General features: G+C 52.3%; 6 protein-coding genes across 6 annotated transcripts; 4 read left to right on the top strand and 2 right to left on the bottom strand.

Moving 5' to 3' along the window:
* Positions 1-35: 35 nt before the first annotated feature.
* Positions 36-1,692, bottom strand: NECHADRAFT_71470 (uncharacterized protein). The gene has a single exon (XM_003048389.1). The coding sequence runs from the start codon at positions 1,685-1,687 to the stop codon at positions 137-139; it is 1,551 nt and encodes a 516-aa protein (XP_003048435.1). The 5' UTR covers positions 1,688-1,692; the 3' UTR covers positions 36-136.
* Positions 1,693-3,791: 2,099 nt separating this feature from the next.
* Positions 3,792-5,569, top strand: NECHADRAFT_84252 (uncharacterized protein; the record flags this gene model as incomplete). Its single annotated transcript, XM_003048578.1, has 2 exons — positions 3,792-4,247; positions 4,295-5,569. 2 exons carry the CDS (start codon positions 3,792-3,794, stop codon positions 5,567-5,569), a joined length of 1,731 nt encoding a protein of 576 aa, XP_003048624.1.
* Positions 5,570-7,107: 1,538 nt separating this feature from the next.
* NECHADRAFT_73830 (uncharacterized protein) lies at positions 7,108-7,817 on the top strand. Its single transcript, XM_003048577.1, has one exon. The coding sequence runs from the start codon at positions 7,126-7,128 to the stop codon at positions 7,795-7,797; it is 672 nt and encodes a 223-aa protein (XP_003048623.1). The 5' UTR covers positions 7,108-7,125; the 3' UTR covers positions 7,798-7,817.
* A 2,374-nt stretch (positions 7,818-10,191) lies between these two features.
* NECHADRAFT_84250 (uncharacterized protein) lies at positions 10,192-11,107 on the top strand (the record flags this gene model as incomplete). Its single annotated transcript, XM_003048576.1, has 2 exons — positions 10,192-10,344; positions 10,418-11,107. The coding sequence occupies 2 exons, from the start codon at positions 10,192-10,194 to the stop codon at positions 11,105-11,107; spliced, it is 843 nt and encodes a 280-aa protein (XP_003048622.1).
* A 442-nt stretch (positions 11,108-11,549) lies between these two features.
* On the top strand, positions 11,550-12,768 carry NECHADRAFT_95873 (uncharacterized protein; the record flags this gene model as incomplete). Its single annotated transcript, XM_003048575.1, has 2 exons — positions 11,550-11,932; positions 11,982-12,768. The coding sequence occupies 2 exons, from the start codon at positions 11,550-11,552 to the stop codon at positions 12,766-12,768; spliced, it is 1,170 nt and encodes a 389-aa protein (XP_003048621.1).
* Positions 12,769-12,840: 72 nt separating this feature from the next.
* Positions 12,841-13,937, bottom strand: NECHADRAFT_105183 (uncharacterized protein; the record flags this gene model as incomplete). The annotated part of the gene is made up of 3 exons (XM_003048388.1): positions 12,841-13,102; positions 13,154-13,603; positions 13,700-13,937. The coding sequence occupies 3 exons, from the start codon at positions 13,935-13,937 to the stop codon at positions 12,897-12,899; spliced, it is 894 nt and encodes a 297-aa protein (XP_003048434.1). The 3' UTR covers positions 12,841-12,896.
* Between the last annotated feature and the right edge of the window lie 914 nt (positions 13,938-14,851).

The following is a 14,851-nucleotide window of genomic DNA, read 5'->3' as shown; positions in this document are numbered from 1 at the left end:
GCAGACATAATGCCTTGTCAAAGGGCTCGAAGAAGCAAGGGGCAAACGTGATGCAAGATGCTGAATCTACTTTTGTACTCTATCAAACAAAAAAGAAACCGTGTGTGACGACAAACATGCAACAGTCCAGCTGTTACTAAAAGAATCTCCAAATGGAGTCGGCGGGCTTGCTGCCCTTGAACCTGCCGTACCACCTCACCGCAGGCCACATGACAAGCATGGCAAACGCCCAGATGCCAAAGTACGCAAACGCATTGTCGATGCCCCTCGTGGAGCTAGGGTCCATCTGCGTCGGGATACCTGTGTCATGACCAAACAAGGCGACCATGAGGGGTCCAACGATAAAGATGAAGAACAGGTGGGTGATGTAAAAGAACAGGGCAGCTCTGCCAAAGTCGAGTAGCAGCGTGAAGCGCTTAGCCACACTGGTAGGAATTCCACCAAAGAAAGCCAGCAGGAAAAAGTTGCCGGCAAGAGTAAACGCCCAGAAAGCCACATCCGGGGGATACTTGATGATGTAAAAGAAAGATTGCACGGAGGCAAGATACGGGTTCCGATCGGGATACTTGTCATGCTCAGGCGTCTGCAAACATCCTTCAGAGAGGTTTCCAAAGCGCAACACCCTCGTGAGCACAAACAAGACCAAGAAACCCAAGCCAGCAACCAAATTGCAAAGCGCAGCGACGCTCGAGTTCCACGTCCTCGTCACATCGATGCGGCCGTACAACAAACCCAACACTGCAAACGACACCCAGGCCATGGGGGGAAAGACGGACATGACGCGCTCCGTCTGCGTGATCCAGAACCAGATGCCAAGGAGGGGATTGTGAGACACGGCGGGGCCGTCTGGTCCTTCGCTCGCAGCCACAGAGAGTGGCTGCATCACGTCTGACGCGTGGTCCCTGATGTCGCAGTGTCCGTTTGTTGGAGAAAGCCAGATGTTCCACCAGATGGTAACCAAGCCAAGAACAGCAAGGAGAGCGTTGTGAACGTGCCACGATACCAATACACCAAAGTCGGAGCCGTCCTGTACTGTATCCCGACGGAGAAGAGGCTCGTCAACCTCGTCTTCCTCTGAAACTTTATCCGGAAACACGCGCGTAACGGCCCGCGCGAGCAACGGTTCAGTAGTGTCGATCACAAGCCACAGCATCCCGGCGAGAAAGTAATCGATGGCCAACGAGAACAAGACAAAGTTCATAAACCAGACTCTTCCCCCGGAGACCGCCAACCCGAGTAATACACCGATGAGCGTCAGCACAGCCGTCCGGACGGCAAAGTACTTTGCGATGCGCAGCGACGACCAGCCAAGTCTTGTACGCGATCGACCGAGATAGACGACACCAATGCCGAGAAGCATAGTAAAGCCCGAAGCGCATAGGTGGGTAAGGGTACGGACGACGTATGCGACAGGTCTATTCCACTCCTTGATCACAACACCATCCATCTCCGTCTCCCGTCCGGTACCGTGCTGCCATGTATTCAAGGCGAGTGCCATGTGGTCGAGAGCCATGGTGAGCATGAGAAAGCCTCGCAGCAAGTCGGGAGCAAGCGCTCTCGTGCTCTGTTTCGCAGGTTTAGGTATTTCGCGATCCGTCGAGGGAAAAGACCCGTATCCCGCATCGGGTCGTCGCTCGTCGGGGGGTACATCGCGGCGTGCAGCCGAAGCCGTTGTTTCCTGCGTCATGTCGGAAGTCGTATCGATCTACTCAGTACAAAGGCATCTACGGCTCGTCGGGGACATGAACAAAGATATTCTTCGGGTCGCTCGGGCGATCGGCCAGACTGGGTGCCGACGAGTCCGGAGGATGCGGAGTTCGGAGCATCACTGACATGTTTTGCTGAGTAAGAAGAAGTTGATGGTAAGAATTGTCGGAAGGTGATCCACACAATGCGGACTTAGGAGAAGGAAAGCGGACTTTGGTAGGCGAATCGGCGACTTTTGGGGTGTGGTTTAGCTAGGATTGATTACAGAGACTGTGTAGGAGAGGCGTCATGCATTTGAAGCAGCATTTCAGTCCTTCAGGCTTCTCCGGATTTTAGTCAATCTAACCTAGTTAGGTTCGATGATAGCTTCAAACAACCAGTTGATGATTTTATCTTATCTCTCCAACATAGGGTTCATGTGAATACTCTTCCTCTTGTGTTGGTTGGCCTGCCCCTTGCCATCACCGCATGGCCCGGGCACGCGACACCATCTCCTTTCCTCCTCTTCTCTCCTTTCGTCCTCTCTGTTCTCTCGCCCCCAAACACTCCATCACACCGCCGAAGTCAAAGCAGCTATCCGTCAAAAGCTTCATCGACGCCAAGTCGCAGCTCCCATGTTTAGCGTGCTAAGGCACAGATACCCGCGGTTCAGCTCTGCTGCATGCCGGGGCTCAACTCAACCCCAACCAACCCGATCTCACGGGAACCAGCATACTCACATGACAATTCCCACACACACTTTACATACACAGACTTCAATTGGACGAGAAACTACGGAGGTCTATCTCAAAAGTTTTGTCCAGGAGCTAGTAGCGCCAAGGCCGCTTATCCCTGTCGGTACCTGAGGTACTTTGGAGCAAATCTTTTCAGTTACTTACTCCCTAAAGCTATAGGGAGGGCTATTGGAGCCCAGGGGGAAATCTAGTGAAGCTTAGAGAGCTATATCCTTAGAAGATAGGGGCTTCAAAAGTAAAGAAAGAGGACCATAAGTACCGATGTAACTGTGCTTGGAAAATGGCCTCTGATTGGCTCGTGTATTTGTGTGGCTTGAGGGCCAGGACAAAACTTTTGAGATAGACCTCCGTAGACCGTACCTTTTAACCCAAGAGGAGGGTTACAAGAGAGTGACGCCCGTTTGCTCAACATGACTCACCTCCAAGTCCTTTGGTCCAGAACTCAGATCCCTACCCCCGCTGCAAGGGAGCCTAGCGAGGGGACAAAATACGTGAGACTAAATTGGGCTGTGTCCTCACCTCACTTAGTCTCGTGTCTTATGTCCCCTGCTTGGAGCGTTACAGAATCTCTGGTGAAAAAAGCAATGTCGCGAATCACTTCCCTAAATTCCAGCCATCCCACCCTCCATACCAACCTCCATCACATCGCGGCTTGCATCACTAGATTCTGTCACTATTGTCTGTCAGCAAGCGGTGAAATGTGCAACAAACGCAGTGGACGAGTAGAAGAGTCGCAAACTGCAGCGGCTCGGCTACTACACTTCCCCTATGCAGCCAAATCACACTGTTGAGATGCACTCCGTAGATCATCTATGCCAAACAACTGTTCAGAGTACAGCACCAAAGAACCATCTGTGAAACTGCATTCAAGAGAAAACAAAAAGCCAGCAGGCAACAAAGGCAACGACAATCAACAACCAGAACAAAGAAACCCGCTGAACCGGGCTCCCTCGTGTCAAAGCCCCTCCCGCTGCCCAACCCTCAGCCACTTTTTCTTGATTTTTGATTCTTCCCCCCCCCCCCCCCCCTCCTGTTTGACATCATCTGCAGTTTGCCAGGCCGCAGAACGCAGACCGCATTCTCAGACCCCTCTTGTCTCTCCTGAACCATCCAATATTTTGTTCCAAAGGACACTGGCTGGTTCCGGTGTGCTCTTACTTATACTTTGATACCCGCCATCTCCGTCGCGGTCGCGTTCGCGTCTCCAAATTCCGGCGGATAGCGCCGTCTTGCCTCAGAACCCCCTCCATCTCGTCATCACGCAGCATGCCACAGCCCTTTGCGTCCACAACGTCGTCCAGAAGCAACAGAGACACCGTTAACAGCATCGTCTGCGCAGGTTCAACCAGAATGGCCTCCGAAAGCAACAGGAGCAGCATGCCTGCGCTGCTCCCAACAAAGCCAGCTCTCTCAAAGTCCACCGTCGCCGAGGTCATCAAGGCTCTCGAGGTTGCACATCCCCTCAAGGCATCACACATGTGCGCACTCCTGGCCACCTACCCAACACTCGGCAAGGACACGGTGATACTTCATCCCTCTTATTTTGACATGGCACCTCCCTCCACCGACTCGTATGTCCCTCACCAACCGCTCCCCTCAAACAAGGTGTTCCTGGCGCCCCTTCAGCACCTCAATCCCAACCACTGGTCAGTGGTGAGGATACAACGAGATGTTGCACATACAACCATCATCAGCCGTCACTACGACCCAATCCCCTCTCCACATCGCCTCCAGGACGTTGAGCGTATGATGAAGCTCTGGGCAAAACTCCATCACCCTAACTGGGATGTGAGAGTGTCAGAAGTTGTATGTCTTCCCTTGTATCTCATTGCAACTCAGCTAACATGGCAAAGACCGGCCCCAAGGCTGCTACCTCGGCCCTTAGTGGTCTTTACGCCGTGCTAGGGACTGATGAGTTTCCAGCCAACTGCAGCTTCGCTCCGACTTGGGGGCCCAAGTCACCACAGAGCGCTGTCGTTGCCGCCCTGGAGCGGTATGAGAGAGCCGCCTCAGCGGACAGCGGGGTGAGTATGGATGAGGAGGACGCTTCAAAAGCACCTTCAAGCAGTCAATCCTCAAAAGGTGGCGCCGCGAAGAAGGGCATCGGCATTGGTACTGCAAAGCGCACCAAGGGTTCTCTGGTTCGGAAGCTTGTTAAGGAGAAGAGTCCCGTTACCACACCAAAGAAGGCATCACCTTTACTCTCCGCAAAGAATCTACCCCCGAAGCCAAAGGTCCCTGGCACTCCCCAGTCCGAGCAGAAGGCGCAACTCCCGGACACACCAAAACCGAAAGCTCCTGTCACTCCTGTCACCGAACAGAAGCCATCGTTCAACAGTCCAAAGCACAAACTCCCTGTTACTCCCCAGTCTGAGCTGAAGCAGCTACCTACCAACAGCTCAAAGCTCAACATCCTGACCAACATCGACAACAAAACCACCACCCTCCCCCCTACGCCGTCAACCAAGAGACCAAGATCTGAGACTCTCTCAGAGAACCCCTTGGGGATCTCTGAGTCACCCGTCAAGAAGAGATGTACCCCTGAAAACCGGGATACAAGTGGGACAATCCAGAGCATCGGCACCTTCATCCAAGGGCTTTCCTTCCCTTCACCCGAGCAGGCCGCGGCAGACATGGAAGGCAGTGACACGGTCATGATGGCTGCCAAGTCAAGACTACAGGAGGCGTTGGAGGAGCAAAATACATGCTCTCTGGAGTACGCAGAAAGGTTCAAGACCTGCAACCAGCACGAAAACGACTGGAAAGTCTTGGCGCAAAAGATTGCACAGGACACCAAGAGCCTAGAGAACTGGTTCAAGGACATGCCAACCATGAACACCATGACATCGGAACAATGCGAGCAGATCCACAAAGCCTTCGAGTCGAACCTTGACCAGCACCGCAACACACTAAAGGAGAAGCACGCCAAGATGGAGAGTTCCCAGATGCTGCTCAAGTCGGCTCAGGAGGTATGGGACGCCAACAAGATCAAGGTAGCCGAGTTGGAGATTGCATTTGCGGAGAAGGAGGCAGAGTATCGCGAGTTTATGAAGCGAAAGGATGTTGCCAAGTTCATTTCCGAGTTTGGCGACAAGTTTGGTGCTCTCAAGGCCAAGTGGGAGACTTGAGCTGGATGGTCATGAGATTAATGAATGTGAGATGAGGCCTTGAGTAAATGTAGGATATGAATGGGAGAGCGGTTGATCATGTATTGTGCCCGTCAAGGCAGGCCTTTGAATATTGTTGGATACCCAGGTAGGTAGTTGAATATCAAGACACATTCTCTCTTGAGTTGAAGTGCAAACTTCCAAGCCCAGTCAGGCCGTATCAGAAACAGTGATTGAGACGTTATGAGAGGCCATCCAATCATGAACGCTTCCTTTCTCCAAAAACTATCAGGTTAAGATTCAAGGTTGTCAACCTCGATGGTGAGCACTGAGCAGGTGGCATTCCCGTCCACCCCAGTTGACCATGGCACATAAGACTGTCATCTCCTTACCATTCGACACATGAGCTCAGTAACCAAGATCTGTCAGTTCGAAAACCAAGACCCAGGCCAAGTATTTCAATCAACGTTGTTCATCAACATCAACTCGAACAATCGAGGACACCAGCCTCAGGCTAGCAAGAGACGTCAGAGACCCATCCTTCGTCATCGCGCATCAACAGAGGAACGGTCCGGTAACCGGGCCGCCGGGATTGGAAACAGAATGGGGGTCCTTGTCCTTGTTTATGGTGCTTCTGCAGCTGCAAGTGCACGAGGGTGGGATTCATGGTGGGATGAAGATGGAGAGGGGTATTTCCTCGGTGTCTTTCAAGTATCTCCGAGGACTCGGTGGGGGGCGCCGACACACCATCAACACCCTCACAATTACCATTATCAATAAATACCAGCATCTCAATTAAATAGCCGACTAACCCTTCACCTCATTCAACCTCTCAATCCCTCAATTGACTCATCAACCTCGGACATGTCTCGTCAACTGCCGACGTAACCCCGGCCCAACTCCCCGGGGCAGTGATGTAACTGAAATGACGGCTACGCACGGGCCGGGCTCCGTATCGCAGATCGCTAATCGGCAGAGCCACCGATAAATGATACCCAACCAAATGAAGCTTGTTGGAAAGCCAGGGAGACCAAAAACCAAGGCAAAGAGACGCGGGACCTGACGATGGGGGCTCAACAAATTAGTCCAGCAGCTTTTACCCTGAAGTAGAATCTCGGTAACTCTCCGCGCCGTGGGATCCCGTACTTTTTCTTGACTCCATCAAAATCTGCACTCACACCCACCCACACAAGAAGAGTCAAGCTGTACAGTAGCTACACCTGCCGGTATTACCGCTCAACAGCCTGTGGGCGACGCGTTCTTTTTTCACCCTTTGCCAAGCCAGGAAAAGAACCCTGCAGGAGCACCTGTCTTCCCGCCTGCCGTTTTTTTACCCCTGGTCGCACTCGCACGCACGTAGCTGCAACTCAACCGATCCTTGGATGTCGCCAATGATCCCCTCTCGGTTTTCTTCCTCTTCCCTCCTCTCCTCTTCTTCATTCTTATCCTCTTCTTCTTTTCGTTCAACCTCTCTTTTCCTCTCATCAGCCAGACGCTCTATCCTCCACCCACGCTTTGCATCCTCCAAGTCATCCCCTCCACCACCACCACAACTCTCCCGCTCCGACTGGCGCAAGATGGCTGAACAGGACATCACCAAATACCTCCAGCAGAGCCACGACCGGTTGTTCAACAACAACCGGTCCTGGGCAGAGGCCAAGGCCAAGCACAACCCCGACTTCTTCAAGGATCTCTCGGCTGGTCAGGCCCCCGAGTACCTCTGGATCGGATGCGCCGACTCTCGCATCCCCGCCGAGCAGATCTGCGGCCTCGAGCCCGGCGAGGCATTTATCCACCGCAACATCGCCAACCTCGTCTGCAACACTGACCTCAACGCCATGGGTGTCATCAACTACGCCGTCAAGCACCTCGGCGTCAAGCACATCATTGTCTGCGGCCACTACGGCTGCGGTGGTGTCAAGGCCGCCATGACTCCCAAGGATCTTGGTCTGTTGAACCCCTGGCTGCGAAACATCCGCGACGTCTACCGTCTGCACGAGAAGGAGCTCGACGCCATCGAGGATGAGGCTGCCCGCTACGACCGCCTGGTCGAGCTCAACGTGGTTGAGCAGTGCCGCAACGTCATCAAGTCAGCCGACGTCCAGCAGTCGTACGCCCAGAATAAGTACCCCATCGTCCACGGCTGGGTCTTTGGCTTCAAGGACGGTCTGCTCAAGGATCTCAAGATTGACTTTGAGGCGGTCCTGCACGATATCCAGAAGATTTACAACCTCGTCGATAACAAGTAATGGAAGCGTGGTCTGGTGCTATGAGAGAGAAGCGAGATTCCCATGACTGCCTGACGTACCTGTGACTGTCAAGTGTTTGAGTGACGACATGAGTAACCATGAGACCACATTAAGTGGTTGCGCGTAGAGTGTTGCGCTGATCAAGCGTGATCGTGTAGTGGGCACATGCTGTAAGAGTTGTCAGAGCAGTGGAACAAGACTGAGATCTTCTGCACAAGATTGAAGCCATCCAAGACGTTCATTACGTTCCCCAGACACGGACCAGCTGCGAACCGTCAACCATTTAAACACGTCGGTAGCGCTTCCTTAAATGCCTGATATGCAGGGATGATTTCCCTCAGCTCCAGCCCTACGAAGCGACCGTTACAGGGACCACGGCTTGGCCTGGGGCCCGACCCCAGATCCTTTCCGCGGTCTGGGCCTTCAAGGTGTGAGCTGGGAGATGCTAGTGGTGGTGGTGTGTGCGCTGGGGATGGTATCTCTGTGAGATTTATAGATGAGATGATGATTCCACTTCAGAGGGATCACTCATCTGATACAAGAAGCATTCTTGACTCCCAAAACTCGAATTCTTCCGTCTTTAATCCAGCTTTCTACCTCGAAAAAGGAGCGAGAACATCACGTCACGTGATAACCTCCAAAGAACACATCTCCACACATCGTACGATTTTCGCATGGCGGGTCTCCACGATGGATGGACATCCACTTGGCGTGCCTTGCAGACTTGCAAGCCAGGACCGTTGTTCGTTGCGCCAAGCGGTGCTTATTTTGAGTGCCGGCAGCTGATCTTAGACCTTGTTTAATCGGTTCGCTCGTGGTATTGTTCAAGTATCTAAACTGACGTCAGTCTTGGAGATCTCTTGGCTGTTCATCGTGTGGTTTTAGTACAGCGCCATATCCATGACCCAAACGAGTGAATTGTAAAAGTGATTTGCACACAACCTCGACTTCCAACTTCAACCAGACTGTCCAATACTCATTATGCCTCTCGCAATCTCATGCCCAGTACGGAGTACAGCAAGGTCCATTTTCACATCATCCTGTGTAGTGTTGCTGGCGTCAAGGTTACCCTGGAATACGAACCCAGGATGCTGGCACTGCATGATCTTTGCCTGATCGCTGATCAAACAGGCGGGTTCACGCTTCCCTTCGCACGCCACCAACTATAAGCTTATTTTCCATGGCGTGAGGGGTCGGGTTAGCGATGCAAGATGATTCTAGATCTTGTCCTCGTGGGTTAGGTGAAGATGAAGCTGAAGGCCAGGATGGGTGCATCCAAGTAACCTTGATGGTTCAACGCAGAGCACACCTACGGGATCGAGGTAATTAAGAATAATGATAGTGCAGTAATTTGATCTGATTTCATCCCGAAATTTTCTGCACATACCTACCTATCTGATCCCAAAAGCATCCCATAACCTCTCTTTGATCTTGGCCATGAGTGAAGCGCATAGTTGGTGTGCCGGCTCGTCACCTCTCACTGCCTCCTTTGGCCCAAGTTTATGACGACCTGGCAAGGATTCCTGGGGTTTAAGTGTCCCTCTATAAAAAGGGCCCCTTTGGATGATCCAGGGCTTTAAATAACCCGGTATTTAATGTGGCTGTCCGCAATGATGAAGTGGTCCCGTGAATGACTGCTAGAGGCGTCGCCCAGTTGAACTGGTTTGCCATACATGGAAGCTAGCACTTCACCGGACAACGCCAGAAGGACCTGAAAAAATAAAGCAACCAAGCCAAAAGGGAGTTTGCATTTGATTTTGCTCATATATAGTAGTAAAACTATATCTGAAATGCCGCAATTGTCTCTTGTTTATCCTGTTCCTCCTCTGTTATTTCGGGCTGCTTTTACCCTACAGCGTCTACCTCGCTAGCTGCCAGTGATCAGCGTTGTTTGCAGCTTGCCCTCCATCAACAAGCATCACGTGCAACACACGTGACTCGGTCTGGTGGTCTAGTGGTATGATTCTCGCTTAGGGCAAACCCTACAGCTACAGCTTGCGAGAGGTCCCGGGTTCAATCCCCGGCCAGACCCTTTCTTTTTCCGTGTGAAGCAGTTTCTTTTTGCAAGTTTGAAGGGAATGTGGTGAAGCAGTTTGCCGTTGGTGCTGCTCACGTGCTGTGCGTTGAGATTCCAGTTGTTTGTGGATCCACTTTTCCATTGGTCACGTGTGTCCGTGTCATGACATGAAGCCATGCCCCTCGCGCGTCATCTGCGTGGGCCCATATCAAGCTGCCGTCGGGACGTTGCAATGCAAACAAAAACATAAACAGGCCCAAGATTAACGCTTCGGACCCCCTCAATCTTTCCGTCTCGAAGTTGCTTCTTACTGCAAACTCCCGACGTATTGCTCCCCTTCCAATTTCTCTTCCCGCCACACTCTCAGCCACTTCATGATGGATACGATTCTGTCCATCTTCTCCCCGCGCAAACGGGCACCCGAGCCGCCCAAGCCGCTTCCTCCACGGGGAAGGACGTACTCTAGAAAGGACCGTGTCAGGGCCAAACGCGCATTAGGTCGGATATCAGACTCGGACACTCGCAGCCCGGTATGTTTCACCATGGCGGAGCTACCCGGCGCCTGCCTCTTGTTTCCAGACAATGACTTATTTAAACCGACAGCGCAACCGAACAAGCAATGCCTCCTCCATCACAGCATCGCATGACACGACCGGAGAAATCACTTACCTTGAAGAACAAGAAACGACTATCAAGATGAACACGCCCGGAACCGATACTCGCTCTCCTGTCCAACCCCAAGCCTCGCCATCACTCGGGTCATCCCCGAGGGACAATGAGATGGGCCAACGCTATAAGCGGCTGGTACGAAAGCGTCCCCCTGTATCCGAGAATGAAGACGAGGAAATGGCCGATCCCCAAGACGAAGCGGAACACGACACCGAGGTGGAAGAGCAAAACGAAAACGAAGAAGAAGAGGAGGAGGATGACGAATCCTACACCTTCAACAAGATCCTCAGCCATCGTTGGGTTAAGAACAAGATCCAGCTTCAAATCGACTGGAGCGAACATCCTCAGACTTGGGAGCCCGAGGAGAACATCCATCGGGATGCTCCCACCGCCCTCTTTGACTACTGGCGCTCCAAGGGCGGACGACCCGACAACCCTAAGAAACCGGGCGTCTACGACATCTTTGCGATCCGAAAGCACTCCAAGAATAAGAAGAAGGTCCTGGTGGAGTGGGTCGGCTACGACGAGAGCGAGCAGACCTGGGAGGATAGAAAGACGATTGCGAAGGCGGCAAAGGAGCTGGTCGACGACTATTTTGACGGGTTAAAGAAGGGCGGGAAGTGAAAATTGGGCTCGGCAGGCGTTTTTGGCAAGGTTTTGAACGACGCGGAACGAAAATGTTGCAATGCAATGGATGTAATGATGGACGCTTGACGCTGGACGTTGGCTTGGGTTACGCGACACGGACAACAACGACGAGGCTGTACTTGGAGTACCTGGAAGAGTTGATGCACTGTTTGGGTTACTTGATGGTAGTTTTAATGTGCATCTTGTATGTGACTTTGTTTGTTTTACTTATGGATGCCTGATCATGAAGCCTTGCGGCGGAGCTGAAGAATGCTGACCCGATGCGACCGGGGAAATCTTGGCGAGGCCACATCGTGACTTTGACTTTCATTGTTTCCCTCTCAACTCTATCAACAACTTCCATCAATACATGCATGACATGAACAATTGGTGAATTTCATTTTGACTGATAATTGACCTTGTCAATTCTCCCCCCGCAATGCCCTCATCCTCCTCATCCGGCCTATCCGGCCGCATAATCCCAATTCTCACTCTCTCAGCCCTCTCCATCTTTGCCTTCGACGCCCTCCTCATCCAGCTCGACCGCAACGGCTATTCTGCCCTTCTCAATGAAATCCTCGATGATCCCAACCCGCGCTTCCTTCCAGGCTCTGAGCGGCTTCTGCTCAGACGCTACACCGGCGTGCCTTGGCTGGACCGCGGATTCGCCCTGTCCAACCTTATCTGGGCGAATGTCGTGGATGGATCGAGGCCGGAGCTTTCATTGTTTGCATTTTGCTTCGGGGCGCAGTTGCTTCCCTTCTTTTTGGTTTTTATGATTGAGAGTCAGAGGGTTGTTGGATGGAGTCGTCTTGTCTTCAAGTGAGTGCCTTTCCTCTCTCTCAAGCTGAACCTTTACTGACCTTTGCAGCCCCATCATCTGGGGAATGCTGATGCAGGCATTCGGCTTCGGCTTCATCATGCCTCTATTTACGGTAGTCCATCTCCTCTGGACATCAAACGTAACCCGGTCTCAGACCGTCTACCTCCGGGATCACACAAGCTTGCATACGGTAGTCCCGGCGTTTCTTCTGGGATACGTGCTCCTCTGTGGACTCCTCGCCTTTCCATTCCCCGACGACAATCTGCGCCAATGGCTCAATATCATCTGGACGTGGTTCCCGCTGCATGTAGTCGTGCTCCAGACGCTCTTTACTGGGCTTCTCAAGCGGATGAGTATTGGTCAAGATACGTTCACGCCCAAGGTTAAGCTTGATAGAGAGGCTCTTTCGTACGCGTACGGCTTTGCGTGGAACGTGGCTGTTATAGGTCAGATGTCTACATACGCAGTGCTCATCGCGGCCAACATCTTTCCCGGCGTGTTTCCCCATGGCGTCGCCAGAAGACTTACATTGGAGAGGGTCTTTATTCCCGACGCACCACACACGTACACGCCCATGAAGGATACTGGATCAGCCATGCACAACTTCTTCAACTACGACCTGTACATTGGATCTATTTCGGGTCTTATTTGGGCAGTTCATCTTCTTTTGCAAGTCCGACCGGAGCTTTCATCGGGAGAGGAGAGGACAAATCTTGCGAGAGGTGTGGCGACGAGCTTCTTGCTCTCTGGTCCTGGAGGTGCGCTTGTTGCGTTGATGCAGCATCGTGATGATGTGGTACTTATTGCTGAGGCCAAGGCAGACAAGTCGCAGTGAGGGAATGGTGTGTTGGTCGTATATCGGTAGCAAAGAGCAAACACCCCTCCGTTCATCAGGAAATATTAGCATAAATTGAACATCTTTTGTGGCTATCCTGGCATGTATCGAGCGCTGTTGTCATATGACTACTTCTTCTCGCCGAGAGGAACATCCATGCCATGACGTCCAACATAACCCGACACCTCAGCAGGCTTCCATCCATGCTTCTGCAGCAGAGTCTCATCCTTGAGGCGATACACCTCGACCTTGAGAGGACGGCAGCACTTGATCATCTCATCCTCGCTGGCCGCTCCGAAGCCCCAAAGCGAGAGATCACCACCAGGGCATGTGCCTAATGCATCTGTCAGTAGTCTGTACACATATACTCGCTTGGGGAACCCACTCAGCGCCATCAAGAGATCTTGCTCGGCGAGAAACTCAATGTGGTCACCAGGCTCAGCTGGCGAAGGGTTCATAAAGTATCGTCCCTTCTCATCCAGACCCGTAACCTGGAAGATGTTGATAACATCATGCACATCCTGCTCGTTCAGACCGTAAGGAAGAACAGCCCGGGTGAGGTTGGAGTGGCACTGGAAGTTGTACTGTCCACCGCTCAGAACAGTGTTGATGTAAGGATCACAGCGCGTGCCGAGCAGATCGTGCACACGACCTCCATGCTCGTCCTCGCCGTACCAGTCCAAGCTATCGGTGAGGATAGTGGCTAGAGGCCGCATGTAAGGCAGGTTGGACCACAGACGGTCGTAGGTGGAAACGTGCGAGGCGTGAAGCTGCTTGGTGCGGCTAGCCCAGAAACGCTCACGAGGGTTATGAAGGTTCCAAAGGTTCAAGTCACCTATCAAAGTAACCTCATATCAGCACAAGTCCAACACGTTCATAAACACACTCTCACATCTCCGCATTCAACCCCACACCCAACTCAACTGCATACCAACCTGAGGACCCTCTGGGGTGCTAATCTTGACAATCGATCCCGCGGGGGCCTTCCACGCCCTCCCGGACCGGATAGGCAGAAGAAACTCCTCAATCAACTCCCTCGGCGCCTCCCGAATGGCAGTGTACGCATCCTTATCAACGGTGAGCACCGACCCGGGAGAGGGGAGGTAAGCCGGGACAGGCTTCTTGATAGGCTTGCGGTTCTTGAGGCGTTCAGCACCGTTGGAAGACATTTTGAACTGATGATGATTCTGTTAGGGAGGATCAGGCTTTTGAGTCGAGATTATAAAGTCTTGAGGTCCTCCACCCCCCCACTTCACCTTTGGCCGTCTGTATCCGATGGCGGAGATGTACCTCCGACCCCGGGGTGGAGAGGACGCTATTATGGAGGGGTGATTAGCTAACGTGGTGGTATCGCGTGTGGTTGACGTGCTTTGGCGGGGTTGTGAGTGAGGCTATCCCCAGGTTTGGCAGTCAGCCATGGAGGATGGGAGCATGCACATTAATAATGCACCATGGATTTCCTAAATTGGTAGGCATGTACCAATAGTGGCAGTTTCAACACCCTAGTATATCATATCGTATTCTATGAGTATTACGCTGGTCTCGCCTGTCTTGCCAGGCCTACAGAACCGCTCACCCCAGTATATTTACTGCACTCTATCGCGACTATTGAGACTGTTCTTGTAGGCTGGGCTTATCACGCAATTGTCTTGATCAGTCCCATCAACGCAGTTTCCTATCGGCCGAGTTATAAAGGCTCAAGAGGTGCTAGCTATCCCGAGAGGATCCATTGAAAACCCAGCTGAACCGCCCTAGTCGCTGTCACATCAAATCGCCAGCCCTGAGATCGACACTCCCAACCCTCCGGAACCCCTTGAACCTACATGCGACAACCCGCAGATACCCATTATTTTTTGCAATTGCAATGTATCAAATTTCTCTCATCATGCAGGTCCCGTCAATCAAGGGTCTAGAAGGGATGGAACCTCACGAATGACAGTCCCTAGTGTCGCAAGGGAGACACCCCTCTACACCACAAAGAGTGCCCAGCTGGAATGACATTCTCAATTTCCAAGACAGGGGCTCATTCCCGACATGAGAATTGGATATTTGTCGATCCAATGGTTTCGTTTCGTCAGGATTC

Source organism: Fusarium vanettenii (assembly GCF_000151355.1).
Source record: "Fusarium vanettenii 77-13-4 chromosome 8 genomic scaffold NECHAsca_11_chr8_3_0, whole genome shotgun sequence".
In the NCBI taxonomy this organism is placed as follows: Eukaryota; Fungi; Ascomycota; class Sordariomycetes; order Hypocreales; family Nectriaceae; genus Fusarium; species Fusarium vanettenii.
This window is presented reverse-complemented; position numbering and strand designations above follow the sequence as displayed.